The 16,253-nt window shown below is 28.3% G+C and overlaps 1 protein-coding gene across 1 annotated transcript in view; it reads left to right on the forward strand.

Moving 5' to 3' along the window:
* SRAE_1000223200 (Immunoglobulin subtype 2 domain and Immunoglobulin subtype domain and Fibronectin, type III domain and Immunoglobulin-like domain and Immunoglobulin I-set domain and Immunoglobulin-like fold domain-containing protein) overlaps positions 1-16,253 on the forward strand; it is a gene marked incomplete at both ends in the record, with an annotated part of 39,544 nt that overhangs the window by 15,040 nt on the left and 8,251 nt on the right. The window contains 6 exons of the mRNA XM_024649284.1: positions 27-10,786; positions 10,834-11,222; positions 11,261-11,300; positions 12,243-12,422; positions 12,643-16,046; positions 16,095-16,242. Coding sequence (XP_024503177.1) covers positions 27-10,786; positions 10,834-11,222; positions 11,261-11,300; positions 12,243-12,422; positions 12,643-16,046; positions 16,095-16,242 — 14,921 coding nt within the window. The remainder of the gene's footprint in view (positions 1-26; positions 10,787-10,833; positions 11,223-11,260; positions 11,301-12,242; positions 12,423-12,642; positions 16,047-16,094; positions 16,243-16,253) is intronic.

Here is a 16,253-nt window from a genome sequence, read left to right on the forward strand (position 1 = left end):
TACTTAATACAAAATTTATTATTTAGAAAGACTATTGAAGATGGTGTTGCTGTTTTTAAAGCTACCAATGTTCTTTCAGATTTAACATTAACATGTATTGCGAAAAATCGAAACGGAACTGAAAAATGTTTTTGTAAAATTGTTTTGAAACCAGGGCCAGATGGAAAAACAATTGAGATGACTAAAATAAAAAGTGAAGACGATTTTTCAGAGTGTAGTAATACTACAAACCATGACGAAAAAAGTAATTCTAAAAATGATATTACTAAAAATGAACCTGAATTGGATTTTGAAAAGATTGACTTTGTTGAAAATGATACATGTGAGTCAAAAGACAATATTGAAGAAAAAAATGAAATTTTTGAGGATAATTATTATGAAAAATTAACGAAAATATTACAAATCAATCCAGATATTGATAATCTTATTAATGAAGTGACAGAAAATATATTTTTATCTGTTACTGATGAGGTAAAAAATGTTATTAAAGATAAAAAAATAAATACATTTGATAAAAGTAGTGAAGATTTTTATAATAACAAAATTGTTTCAAATTCACCATCCTGTGAAAATTTATTATACACAAAAAGTGATGAATTTAATACAAATGAATTGTCTGATGATATGATTAAAAAAAAAGAAATATTATCCTCCGAATTATTTACTAACATTCCTACACATGATTATCAAAATAATCAAGGTATAGAACAAGAGGAAATTAATAAAACCAATATAGAAATTGAAAAGATGGGAGAGTTAAGTGAAGATGACTTTGATATCATTGATATAGAAGATTATAAAGATAATATAAAAACATCAAAAGATTTATGTACTAATGATAACATAGTCACAACTACTTTAGACATTCAAAATGAAAAAAATACCATAAATGATATTAATATAAATGATAATATTGTTAATAATCAACAAAAAATTAAAAATGAATTGGAAGAAAATATGATAAAAGTTGATTTAGATACTCAAGATTTACAATTATCAAAAATAAATGAAAAAATTGAAGAAATATTAGATAAAAGTAGTGATTTTGAAAATGTTAATTATATTAACAATATTATAAATGACAAAGATGAAAATATAATTACAAAAGATATTAATCCGCAACTTGATAATATTGAAAAAGAATCAAACTTTATTGAAATATTAACAGATGCCACAGATAATTTAGTTTTGAATATTGTGCAAAATGTTTTTGATGAATTTGAATTTGTCAATAAATCTAATATGCAAAATTTACCAAATATTTGCCTACAAAAGGACAAGAATATTGACAAAATTCATATTGACCAAATCCAGGACAAAGGAGCAGCCAAGAATGCAGCAGTTAACAGTGTGGTGGACAGCAATGGAGAGGACATCAGCAAAATTGGCAACATTGAAGCGGATATCAATGGAATAGAGAGCAATGTAGCAGACAAGAATGAAGTGGCTAACAATGGAACTGACATGAATGGAACGGGCTTTGATACAGAATACAATACTTTACCAAAGAACAATGCTGTTGAAACAAAAGACAATGTAGAAGTAGAAAATGGAGATTTAGTGGAAGAAATTTCTACAGTTTTGAATCCACAAAATAAATCTTCTTTTATCAATGATAAAATTGAGGAAGACAAATCTAAGAAAATACCAAGAGACTCAAAAGAAGAAGAAAATATTTTTAACAATATAAATAACAATTTAATTGAAGAAAATCATGTCATAAATGATATTAATTTAGAAATAGATTCAAGTGATATAAATGAAGAAAATGTGGCAAACAATGTAACAGTTTTCAAACCCAATGATACTCGTAATTTGAATGTTGAAGTTTTATATGAAGAGTATGATGAATGCCAAGAAACATTTAAAATGAAAAGAAAGGGTAAGAAGCATTCGAAAAAAGTAGTTGAAAAAGGAAATAAAGAATTCAGTACGAAAAGTGGGAAAATGGAAGATGCAATTACAGATAAGAATATTAAAGTGTTAAACAAAAGTAAGGATACGTCAATTGAAGTTGATGTTGTTGATAAACAAATAGATGACTTAGAAAAAGATATAACAAAGATAGAAAGTGTTTCAAATTGTAATATTCAAATTTCAATAAACAAAGAGATTCAAAATGAAATTGTCAATGTTGAAGTTACTCAAGAAGAATATGAAGAAATTAATCATGATGATAGTTTAATCAATATTCAATTTAATGTAGAAAATGATCAAGAAGCAGAAATTATCAAAGTAGAAGTAATATATGAGGAATATGAAAACGTTACTTCAAATATTGAGGAACAAATAATAATTGATAAAATAAAGTCAGCTAATATAGTAGAGGACAAGAGTACAGAAGAGGAGAAAAGAATAAATGAAAAATCAAAAGAAGATGGTAACAAAGATGTAAACGGACAACAGAAAGCTATTACAGACGTTGAAACAAATGTAGTTATAGATAAAAAATCACTTTGTGATATATTAAATGTGGAAGTCTTGTACGAGGAATATGACATATGCTCAGAAAAAATAAAAGAAAATAAAATAAGGAATAAAAACAAAGAAGAAGACAAGTTAAACGACGGGGATATAGATATAACGAAAAAAAGAATGGAACAAATTGTTTCAGTTGATGACAAGGAGCTTATAGAAAAAAAATTACATATGGAAAATGAAAAGAAGGAAAAAGATAACAAAGAAACTTTAATTAATGTTGAAGAAACATCTGAAACAACTACAGTTATGAACAAAAAAGATCTAAACAAAACATCAACTTCTTCATTTAATGAAGAGAATCATGAATCACAAACTATTATACAAACAAAAATGTTGCCAGAGAAAATAGCAATATCAAAAGAAGAAAATAAAAAGGAAGAAACATTAACAGCACTAACAGAAGAAAAAAAGCAAGAAGAATTGAATCAAATAATTGATGAAAAAATATTAGAAGTTCCAAACGTCGCTGTTAGTGAAATTACAACAGAAAAGTCAAAAAGTTCAACAGATGAACAAAAGAATGAAGTAATTAAAATACCAGTAGAGGAGAAGAAGGAAAAAGTTACAACGCTTTATGCTGGAGAAGATTCAATAATAGAAATAAATATTAGAGATAAAACTGTTCTTAAATCAACAGTCACGACAGATAAACCAATTCAAGTAAAGTGGTTATTCAATGGAAAAGAAATTTCCAAGTTTAAATATAAAGTTCATAAAAATACATCTGAATTACCAATAGTTTTATCAACTGATAAAGACTTTGGAGAATATAAAGTTGTCTTTACTTCTGGAAAAGATTCTGTTGAACAGAAATTTAACATAAGAATGACTCCACAAGAAAAGAAAGTAGATGAAAAAAACAAACCAGAACAACCAAAAGTATTAATTGAAGAAAAAAAAACAGATAAACCAATGATTCTGGATGAAGAGAAAAAGACAGATGATAAACTAGCACCAATTGAAGAAATCAAACCAGTGGAATCTATACCACAAGTTGATGAAATCAAATCAGAGGAGATTATCACAACCAAAGAGGAAGAAAAGCCAACAGAATCAAAAGATGTGATTAAAGAAAAGAAATCCGAAGAACTATTGACTCCTGTTGAAGAAAAGAAGTCTGAAGAACAATTGAAACCAAATGAAGAAATCGAACCAGTGGAATCTTTACCACTAGTTGATGTATTGAAGTCAGAGGAGATTATCACAACCAAGGAGGAAGAAAAGCAAACAGAATCAAAAGATGCGATTGAGGAAAAGAAATCCGAAGAAATATTGACTCCTGTTGAAGAAAAGAAGTCTGAAGAACAATTGAAATCAATTGAAGAAATTAAACCAGTGGAATCTACACCACAAGTTGATGAAATCAAATCAGAGGAGATTATCAAAACTAAAGAGGAAGAAAAGCCAACAGAATCAAAAGATGTGATTAAAGAAAAGAAATCCGAAGAACTATTGACTCCTGTTGAAGAAAAGAAGTCTGAAGAACAATTGAAGCCAGTTGAAGAAATCAAACCGGTAGAATCTACACCACAAGTTGATGAAATCAAATCAGAAGAGATTATCACGGCCAAAGAGGAAGAAAAGCCAACAGAATCAAAAGATGGGATTGAACAAAAGATATCTAAAGAATTAATGATTCCTGTTGAAGAAATTAAACCAGTGGAATCTACACCACAAGTTAATGAAATCAAATCGGACGAGATTATCACAACCAAAGAGGAAGAAAAACCAACAGAATCAAAAGATGTGATTAAAGAAAAGAAATCCGAAGAACTATTGATTTCTGTTGAAGAAAAGAAGTCTGAAGAACAATTGAAGCCAGTTGAAGAAATTAAACCAGTGGAATTAACACCACAAGTTGATGAAAACAAATCAGAAGAGATTATCACGGCCAAAGAGGAAGAAAAGCCAACAGAATCAAAAGATGGGATTGAACAAAAGATATCTAAAGAATTAATGATTCCTGTTGAAGAAATTAAACCAGTGGAATCTACACCACAAGTTAATGAAATCAAATCGGACGAGATTATCACAACCAAAGAGGAAGAAAAACCAACAGAATCAAAAGATGTGATTAAAGAAAAGAAATCCGAAGAACTATTGATTTCTGTTGAAGAAAAGAAGTCTGAAGAACAATTGAAGCCAGTTGAAGAAATCAAACCGGTAGAATCTATACCACAAGTTGATGAAATCAAATCAGAAGAGATTATCACGGCCAAAGAGGAAGAAAAGCCAATAGAATCAAAAGATGTAATTGAAGAAAAGAAATCCGAAGAACTATTGATTCCTGTTGAAGAAAAGAAGTCTGAGGAACAATTGAAACCAGTGGAATCTACACCACAAGTTGATGAAATCAAATCAGAGGAGATTATCACAACCAAAGAGGAAGAAAAGCCAACAGAATCAAAAGATGGGATTGAACAAAAGATATCTAAAGAATTAATGATTCCTGTTGAAGAAATTAAACCAGTGGAATCTACAGCACAAGTTAATGAAATCAAATCGGACGAGATTATCACAACCAAAGAGGAAGAAAAGCCAACAGAATCAAAAGATGTGATTGAGGAAAAGAAATCCGACAAACTATTAACTAGTGTTGAAGAAAAGAAGCCTGAAGAACAATTGAAACCAGTTGAAGAAATTAAACCAGTGGAATCTACACCACAAGTTGATGAAATCAAATCAGAGGAGATTATCACAACCAAAGAGGAAGAAAAGCCAACAGAATCAAAAGATGTGATTAAAGAAAAGAAATCCGAAGAACTATTGACTCCTGTTGAAGAAAAGAAGTCTGAAGAAAAATTGAAACCAGTTGAAGAAATTAAACCAGTGGAATTAACACCACAAGTTGATGAAAACAAATCAGAAGAGATTATCACGGCCAAAGAGGAAGAAAAGCCAACAGAATCAAAAGATGGGATTGAACAAAAGATATCTAAAGAATTAATGATTCCTGTTGAAGAAATTAAACCAGTGGAATCTACACCACAAGTTAATGAAATCAAATCGGACGAGATTATCACAACCAAAGAGGAAGAAAAGCCAACAGAATCAAAAGATGTGATTGAGGAAAAGAAATCCGACAAACTATTAACTAGTGTTGAAGAAAAGAAGCCTGAAGAACAATTGAAACCAGTTGAAGAAATTAAACCAGTGGAATCTACTCCACAAGTTGATGAAATCAAATCAGAGGAGATTATCACAACCAAAGAGGAAGAAAAGCCAACAGAATCAAAAGATGTGATTAAAGAAAAGAAATCCGAAGAACTATTGACTCCTGTTGAAGAAAAGAAGTCTGAAGAAAAATTGAAACCAGTTGAAGAAATTAAACCAGTGGAATTAACACCACAAGTTGATGAAAACAAATCAGAAGAGATTATCACGGCCAAAGAGGAAGAAAAGCCAACAGAATCAAAAGATGGGATTGAACAAAAGATATCTAAAGAATTAATGATTCCTGTTGAAGAAATTAAACCAGTGGAATCTACACCACAAGTTAATGAAATCAAATCGGACGAGATTATCACAACCAAAGAGGAAGAAAAACCAACAGAATCAAAAGATGTGATTAAAGAAAAGAAATCCGAAGAACTATTGATTTCTGTTGAAGAAAAGAAGTCTGAAGAACAATTGAAGCCAGTTGAAGAAATCAAACCGGTAGAATCTATACCACAAGTTGATGAAATCAAATCAGAAGAGATTATCACGGCCAAAGAGGAAGAAAAGCCAATAGAATCAAAAGATGTAATTGAAGAAAAGAAATCCGAAGAACTATTGATTCCTGTTGAAGAAAAGAAGTCTGAGGAACAATTGAAACCAGTGGAATCTACACCACAAGTTGATGAAATCAAATCAGAGGAGATTATCACAACCAAAGAGGAAGAAAAACCAACAGAATCAAAAGATGTGATTGAAGAAAAGAAATCCGAAGAACTAATGGTTCCAGTTGAAGAAAAGAAGTCTGAAGAACGATTGAAACCAGTGGAATCTACACCACAAGTTGATGAAATCAAATCAGAGGAGATTATCACAACCAAAGAGGAGGAAAAGCCAACAGAATCAAAAGGTGCAATTGAGGAAAAGAAATCCGACGAACTATTGACACCTGTTGAAGAAAAGAAGTCTGAAGAACCTAAAGCTCCAGTTGAAGCTAAGAAAGTAGAGGAAACTAAACCACCAGTTGATGAAAAGAAAAAGGTTGAAGAAAAGAAGGTTGAAGAACCAACACTTTCTATTGGAGAAGATTCAGTAATTGATTTGAATGTTGGAGATAAAACTCTTCTTAAATCAACTGTCAAGAGTGATAAACCTGTTCAAGTCAAATGGTTCTTTAATGGAAAAGAAGTTTCTAAATTTAAATATAAAGTTGTTGGAAATACAACTGAATTACCTATTGTTTTATCAACTGATAAAGACTTTGGAGAATACAAAGTTGTTTTTACTTCTGGAAAAGATTCTGTTGAACAGAAATTTAATATTAAATTAATACCACAGAAGAAGGAAATTGTTGAAGAGAAGAAGGTTGAAGAACCTAAAGCTTCAATTGAAGCTAAGAAAGCAGAAGAAACTAAACCTCCAGTTGATGAAAAGAAAAAGGTTGAAGAGAAGAAGGTTGAAGAACCTAAAGCTCCAGTTGAAGCTAAGAAAGTAGAAGAAACTAAACCTCCAGTTGATGAAAAGAAAAAGGTTGAAGAGAAGAAGGTTGAAGAACCTAAAGCTCCAGTTGAAGCTAAGAAAATAGAAGAAACTAAACCTCCAGTAGATGAAAAGAAAAAGGTTGAAGAGAAGAAGGTTGAGGAATCTAAAGCTCCAGTTGAAGCTAAGAAAGCAGAAGAAACTAAACCTCCAGTAGATGAAAAGAAAAAGGTTGAAGAGAAGAAGGTTGAAGAACCTAAAGCTCCAGTTGAAGCTAAGAAAGCAGAAGAAACTAAACCTCCAGTAGAAGAAAAGAAAAAGGTTGAAGAGAAGAAGGTTGAAGAACCTAAAGCTCCAGTTGAAGCTAAGAAAGCAGAAGAAACTAAACCTCCAGTTGATGAAAAGAAAAAGATTGAAGAAAAGAAGGTTGAAGAACCAACACTTTCTATTGGAGAAGATTCAGTAATAGACTTGAATGTTGGAGATAAAACTATTCTTAAATCTACTGTCAAGAGTGATAAACCTGTTCAAGTCAAATGGTTCTTTAATGGAAAAGAAGTTTCTAAATTTAAATATAAAGTTGTTGGAAATACAACTGAATTACCCATTGTTTTATCAACTGATAAAGACTTTGGAGAATACAAAGTTGTTTTTACTTCTGGAAAAGATTCTGTTGAACAGAAATTTAATATTAAATTAATACCACAAAAGAAGGAAATTGTTGAAGAGAAGAAGGTTGAGGAATCTAAAGCTCCAGTTGAAACTAAAAAAGTAGAAGAAATTAAACCTCAAGTAGATGAAAAGAAAAAGGTTGAAGAGAAGAAGGTTGAAGAACCTAAAGCTCCAGTTGAAGCTAAGAAAGCAGAAGAAACTAAACCTCCAGTAGAAGAAAAGAAAAAGGTTGAAGAGAAGAAGGTTGAGGAACCTAAAGCTCCAGTTGAAGCTAAGAAAGCAGAAGAAACTAAACCTCCAGTTGATGAAAAGAAAAAGGTTGAAGAGAAGAAGGTTGAGGAACCTAAAGCTCCAGTTGAAGCTAAGAAAGCAGAAGAAACTAAACCTCCAGTAGATGAAAAGAAAAAGGTTGAAGAGAAGAAGGTTGAGGAACCAACACTTTCTATAGGAGAAGATTCAGTAATAGACTTGAATGTTGGAGATAAAACTATTCTTAAATCAACTGTCAAGTCTGATAAACCTGCTCAAGTCAAGTGGTTCTTTAATGGAAAAGAAGTTTCTAAGTTTAAATATAAAGTTGTTGGAAATACAACTGAATTACCCATTGTTTTATCAACTGATAAAGACTTTGGAGAATACAAAGTTGTCTTTACTTCTGGAAAAGATTCTGTTGAACAGAAATTTAATATTAAATTAATACCACAAAAGAAGGAAATTGTTGAAGAGAAGAAGGTTGAGGAATCTAAAGCTCCAGTTGAAGCTAAGAAAGCAGAAGAAACTAAACCTCCAGTTGATGAAAAGAAAAAGGTTGAAGAGAAGAAGGTTGAAGAACCTAAAGCTCCAGTTGAAGCTAAGAAAGCAGAAGAAACTAAACCTCCAGTTGATGAAAAGAAAAAGGTTGAAGAGAAGAAGGTTGAGGAACCTAAAGCTCCAGTTGAAGCTAAGAAAGCAGAAGAAACTAAACCTCCAGTAGAAGAAAAGAAAAAGGTTGAAGAGAAGAAGGTTGAGGAACCTAAAGCTCCAGTTGAAGCTAAGAAAGCAGAAGAAACTAAACCTCCAGTAGATGAAAAGAAAAAGGTTGAAGAGAAGAAGGTTGAGGAACCAACACTTTCTATAGGAGAAGATTCAGTAATAGACTTGAATGTTGGAGATAAAACTATTCTTAAATCAACTGTCAAGTCTGATAAACCTGCTCAAGTCAAATGGTTCTTTAATGGAAAAGAAGTTTCTAAGTTTAAATATAAAGTTGTTGGAAATACAACTGAATTACCCATTGTTTTATCAACTGATAAAGACTTTGGAGAATACAAAGTTGTTTTTACTTCTGGAAAAGATTCTGTTGAACAGAAATTTAATATTAAATTAATACCACAAAAGAAGGAAATTGTTGAAGAGAAGAAGGTTGAGGAATCTAAAGCTCCAGTTGAAGCTAAGAAAGCAGAAGAAACTAAACCTCCAGTTGATGAAAAGAAAAAGGTTGAAGAGAAGAAGGTTGAGGAACCTAAAGCTCCAGTTGAAGCTAAGAAAGCAGAAGAAACTAAACCTCCAGTAGATGAAAAGAAAAAGGTTGAAGAGAAGAAGGTTGAGGAACCTAAAGCTCCAGTTGAAGCTAAGAAAGTAGAAGAAACTAAACCACCAGTTGATGAAAAGAAAAAGGTTGAAGAGAAGAAAGTTGAGGAACCAACACTTTCTATTGGAGAAGATTCAGTAATAGACTTGAATGTTGGAGATAAAACTATTCTTAAATCTACTGTCAAGAGTGATAAACCTGTTCAAGTCAAATGGTTCTTTAATGGAAAAGAAGTTTCTAAATTTAAATATAAAGTTGTTGGAAATACAACTGAATTACCCATTGTTTTATCAACTGATAAAGACTTTGGAGAATACAAAGTTGTCTTTACTTCTGGAAAAGATTCTGTTGAACAGAAATTTAATATTAAATTAATACCACAAAAGAAGGAAATTGTTGAAGAAAAGAAGGTTGAAGAACCTAAGGCTCCAGTTGAAGCTAAGAAAGCAGAAGAAACTAAAGCTCCAGTTGATGAAAAGAAAAAGGTTGAAGAGAAGAAGGTTGAGGAACCTAAAGCTCCAGTTGAAGCTAAGAAAGCAGAAGAAACTAAACCTCCAGTAGATGAAAAGAAAAAGGTTGAAGAGAAGAAGGTTGAGGAACCAACACTTTCTATAGGAGAAGATTCAATAATAGACTTGAATGTTGGAGATAAAACTATTCTTAAATCTACTGTCATGAGTGATAAACCTGTTCAAGTCAAATGGTTCTTTAATGGAAAGGAAGTTTCTAAATATAAATATAAAGTTGTTGGAAATACAACTGAATTGCCCATTGTTTTATCAACTGATAAAGACTTTGGAGAATACAAAGTTGTCTTTACTTCTGGAAAAGATTCTGTTGAACAGAAATTTAATATTAAATTAATACCACAAAAGAAGGAAATTGTTGAAGAAAAGAAGGTTGAAGAACCTAAGGCTCCAGTTGAAGCTAAGAAAGCAGAAGAAACTAAAGCTCCAGTTGATGAAAAGAAAAAGGTTGAAAAACCTAAAGCTCCAGTTGAAGCTAAGAAAGCAGAAGAAACTAAATCACCAGTAGATGAAAAGAAAAAGATTGAAGAAAAGAAGGTTGAGGAACCGACACTTTCTATTGGAGAAGATTCAGTAATAGACTTGAATGTTGGAGATAAAACTATTCTTAAATCTACTGTCATGAGTGATAAACCTATTCAAGTCAAATGGTTCTTTAATGGAAAAGAAGTTTCTAAATTTAAATATAAACTTGTTGGAAATACAACTGAATTACCAATTGTATTATCAACTGATAAAGAATTTGGGGAATATAAAGTTGTCTTTACTTCAGGAAAAGATTCTGTTGAACAGAAATTTAATATTAAATTAATACCACAAAAGAAGGAAATTGCAGATGAAACAAACAGTTTAAATGATAATGAAATTTTACCTTATGACAAGAAATATGATACTGAATTTGGTAAGAGACATTTTAATTTTTATGATTTTATTTAGATTTTATAATAGATGAATTTGTAGACAAAAAATCTGTCGTTTCATCTATTGATTTGAAACAAAATGTTTCAAAAGATAATGATTTTAACGACAATACATCTTTTAAGAAATCAAAAAATAAACTTCTTAAATCTACTTCTGTTACTGAAGAAAATGATCATTCCTCTTTTGATTTCTTTGCTGACATAGAAATTGATAATGGTGAAGAATATTCTGAAACTGAAGCTGTTGTTGTTTTGGCAGAGTATATTATATTTAAGGAACCTAATTTAGATGTGTTTATTGAAGAAGAAGGATTTGTTTTGATTGAAACCGATACAATGGATATTGACGTTACTGTTGTTGAAGAATTTGATGACAGTGAAATTCTTGCTATTATTCCAGATTCTCCCTTGACATCTGTAAGTAAATTACAAATTTTTTACCTAATTTTTTTTAGTCAATATCGGAATCATTCACACTTGATAAAGAAATTGAAGGTATGTTTTTTTTTTATTTTTTAATTGTTATTTATATATTCTTCATATATTTTATTAACTTTTTTTAAAAATCATTTGTATCGCACTTCACTTTTAACATTGTTTCAAATTTTTCAAAGTTGTTCAACTGACATCGCAATTTTTGTAAATGTAAACAATACAGCATAATTTTTTTTTTCTTTATTAACTATAGTTATGTTGTCTTTCTTCATTTTGTTTGGTTGTTACAATAATCACACAGTTGAACATTTTTTATCAAATTTTTTAAATTTTTGTTGTCTATATAATATATATTTTTAGAAACTTTTTACTAATTATTTTCATCATAAAGATGTTATTTATAAAATATCTTATCTTATAGTATTTTTAATTTAAAATCATAGTATTAATATTTATATAGCCATTCTATTTTATTATATAATCAATTTAATTTAGATATCATATTTGAGTTTTTTTTTTCTCTAAATAATAGTTTTTTTTAGATAAATATTATTAATTTAATAGTTGTTTTAAATTTTTTTTGTAATAACTTTATAATTATACATTTATCAATTTATTTAACATATCCCTATTGACATTAACTCCTCACGAATATAATCGAATACTCTACCAATTGATATATAAGTTTTATTCTTAAGTTAATATCTTTTCTATATTATTTTATTAGTTTATAGTAAAATTCCATATATCTTTTAAATTATGTTATTACTTAAACAAAAGTTATTTATTTGTTGAAATAAACACTTAGAATATGCTTTGATTATAAAGGCATTCCGATTTTGTTTACTTATATACATAAACATTTTATAATTATTTATTTTAATATATAAGATATTCAACATTAATAATAATACATCTTATAATTACTTGTACTTTTATCATATTCTTTAAATTTCATTTAAAATTTAATTAACTTGTTTTACATGTTTTAAAATTGTTTAGTACCAGATAAAAAGAAGAAAAAGAAAGATGTAAAATCTAAAAAATCTAAAAAAATTGTGGATAAAGAGATATTTGATAATGATAGTGATTCTGCTATCACATCACCTATTTCAAATTCTACATCAAATCTGGATCAAAGTGATATATTCTCAATATCAGAAACATTACTTAATGTATCAGGTTTGTTTAAATTTTTTTAAAAATTTTTCTATCCAGCATGAATATATATTACAATTGTTATACCTTTGATTAAAAATATATGTCATTGAAAAAATGTATGAAATTTATATGTCTGTCTTTAAACAATTATAATAATTGTTTTAAAAAAAATGTCTTATTGTTACTGGTTAAATATTTTTTATTTAACCAATGTTTTATTCTTTTTTTTTTTCTTATGTAGTTGTTAAAAAATATGATAAAGATGAGTTAGTGGTAAGTTCATATAATGAACATGAAAAATTATTAGAAAAAAATGAAAAATCACAAAAGATTAAAAAGAAGTCAAAAAAGAAGACATGTATTAATAATGATATGACGATTGAAGAAACTTCTAAAATTATGGAACCACTTGAAAATCAAAAATCAACATCAAAAGAAGATTCTATTTATTTTCCAGATAAATCATCAACAGCGAAGTGTTTAAAAAATAACAAAACAAAGGAAGATTTTGTTAGTAAAAAGAAAAAATTAGTGGAAACAAAAATTTCAAAAGAAAAATGTGTATCAAATAAAGAAAAAAATGAAACATCTTTGTATAATGATACAAATGAAAAATGTACACTTGATGAGACAAGTAAATCTATTGTGAAGGATAGTATTTCTCAAGATGAAATTACAAAGGAATTTGTAATTAGAAATAAAATTTTTGATAGCCAAACAATAATGAGAACAATTGATGAATGTATATCTAATGAAAAAACTATAATAAATTTGTCGCCTATTGCAAAAGTAAATAATTACTCTAATGGACGTAGTATTCCTTCTGTAATAGAATCTACTAATGAATATAATATACAAATTAATGATTTTGACAATAGTAAGCAACTCGTAGTAACTGACAAAGACAATTCATCTATTGAAGAATTTCAAAAATGTGCCATAAATAAAAATGATTCCAATACATTTACTAATAATTTCCAAGAAAGTGATAATAATGAAGTATCATTCGATAAAACAGCAAAAAAAGTTAAAGCACCTCTTAAATCATTAATTAAAAAGAAAGAAATTTCAGTTAGTCAGAGCTTTAATCTTTGTAATACCCCACCTTCAAAAATACCATCTAAATGTAGTATTGAGGTAAATCTTTTTGAAAAGACCAAAGAAAGTATAAATTATAGTATGGATATTATTGAAAATAAAAGTATTAGTAAAACTGATACTTGTAAGAAGAATAAAAAAAGTTCCACTACCAAAAATAATAAATTAAATGAAAAAAATTTATCAAAAGATATTAATGACCAAAAGTGCTTTGATTTAGAAAAGATTGATTTTGATAAACAAAGTACTACTAAACATAAAGAGGTAAAAGACAAAAATATAATACCAAATGAAAATGAAATAAAACAATTGATTGGTGATCATTTTCAATCAACTTCTGAAAATAAGTTAGATGGAAATAATTTACCTGAAATCAAAGAGAAAATTATTTCAAAAATTGATGAAAACACTGATACAATTGAAGTTCTTAACACATTAAAAAACTTAAAACAAGCCAAAATTAATGTTAATTCAAAACCATTTAAAAATATTAAACAACTTGCTGAAAATAAAATAAATATAGTAGAGTTAGAAGAAGTGGTTAAATCTATTAATTTAGTAAAAACTGAAGAATTAGATGAAACTGCTATTACCATTAACATTAAAAATAATGAAATTAATCTGGAACCAACTATTTCAGCAGCATTAGTAAAGATTTGTGATTTCAAAAATGGAAGTATAAATAAAACACAAGATGTAATAAGTGGAATTATGGAAAGTGAAAAAGAAACTAATTATTGTCAAAAAATCATTGATTTTATTGATAACATTAACCAGATAAATCAAAATGATGTTGAAAAAATAATACCATCATCATTATTAACAAAATATGATGAAGTTACAGAAATTCCAAAGACATCATTATTTAAAGAAATATTTTTAATAATTGATGAAATAAAAAAGAATGATTGTAAAAATATAACAATTCCGTTGAAAAATGTATTATCAAAAGATGAATTAAAAAATTATGGAAAAAATGTTATCAACTTAGTACAATATTTAGATGAGATACCAGACAACGATTTACAAAATTTGTCATTGGCATTATCAGAGAAAAAAAAAGAAATGACATTTAAAGTAAAAGCTAATACACACAAAAAATTAATTACTATGATTAAAGATATTAAAAATTGTAATATTAACACAAGATATTTTGATGATAACGTTATTGGAGACAATTTACAACTAAAAAATATTGGCCTTTTATTAAGGAAAGTTGAAGAATTACCATATGAATTATTAAATAATATTTTACTTGCCTCGGAAAGTTCTAATGAAGAATTTCCTTCAAATGTTTGTCACATTGATCCACTAAAAAAAGTACGAAAAGTAAAAACTATATCGAACAAGAAGATTGATTCAAACAGTCATAATGAAAAGAAAAATAAAATTGTTGACAAACATTTAGAAGACAAACAGGAAGGAAGCACTTTTGAAAAGTCTTCTGAAATATTAGAACAGATAAATGAGAGCATTTTTGATAAAGAAAAAGAAGTACATAATAATGGTTATACAAAAGATGATATGGTTAAAAATCCTTTATTTGAAAAACATGAAGATATAATACTTGATGACAATTTAAATTTGGAAAAACCAAATGAAAGTTTGTTAAACAATTCAAAATTAACTGAAAAAAATGAGGAAAAAGTTTTAGCAAGTAAAAATAAAAAATCAATTAAATGTAAAACAGATATGATATCTAAAGCAATCAAAAATATGAAAACAAAAGAGGAATCTATAAATTTGAGTCAATCAAACAAAATAACACCTACTGAGTTTGTTAGTGATTCTGTAAATAAAAAACAAATTGCCTCTCAGGATGTTGATAATTTGGTAGATGATTCAGAGTATTGTGCTAAAAATACCTCAGAAATATGTATAGAAAAAATGGATGAAAAAATTCTTTCTGACTTGACATTATCTAATACTAAGGATAAAAAATTAAATGAAAGTGAAGATAGTTCAGAAACACTGATTATTAACAATAAAGATTTAACAACGGATAAAAATCAACCTCCAGATGATGATATATCTAATGGTGTTATAATAAAAAAGTCGTCTAAAACAATAGAATACCAATCATTAAAATTAGAACCTCCAAATTTTGCCGTCAAACATTATGAATACGATTTACAATATGGTGACAACATTGTGGTTAAACAACAATTGATTGCATATCCAGAGCCAACTATAACAATAATTATGAACAATGAAATTCTAGAACCAAATGATAATTTAAAAGTTATAGTTGAAAAAGAAAATTCTACATATTTAATAAATATATTAATTCATGAAATTGATTTTCATTTTAATGGTCAATTATCAATAGTAGCTTCAAATGTTGTGGGAACTGATAAAAGTGTTGCTTCAATTAAAGTTCATAATGGACACCACTTACCAAGTAAAATTCCACCACCCAAAATTTATGGTGAAAAAGAAAAGTATGTCAAAGAAGATGATAATATGAAATTAATTTATACAATAAGATCAATGGAAATTCCAGAAGTACGAATATACAAAAACAATGTCTTTGTTGAAGATTATAGGGTTTGTCTTTTTTTCTTTTTGTTTAGAGTATTTAATTTTTGTTTGTAGTTTAAAATTAACAAAAAAAATAAAGAATATGTTGTGTCGTTTAAAATAGAAAAATTGTCTTTGCATGATAGTGGTGAATATACTTGTAAAGCCCTTAATAAAGGTGGTGAAACAAGTATAACAACTATAGTCCATGTTATAAAAAAAGGTAGCAAAAAA

Source organism: Strongyloides ratti, assembly GCF_001040885.1.
Source record: "Strongyloides ratti genome assembly S_ratti_ED321, chromosome : 1".
Lineage (NCBI taxonomy): Eukaryota > Metazoa > Nematoda > Chromadorea > Rhabditida > Strongyloididae > Strongyloides > Strongyloides ratti.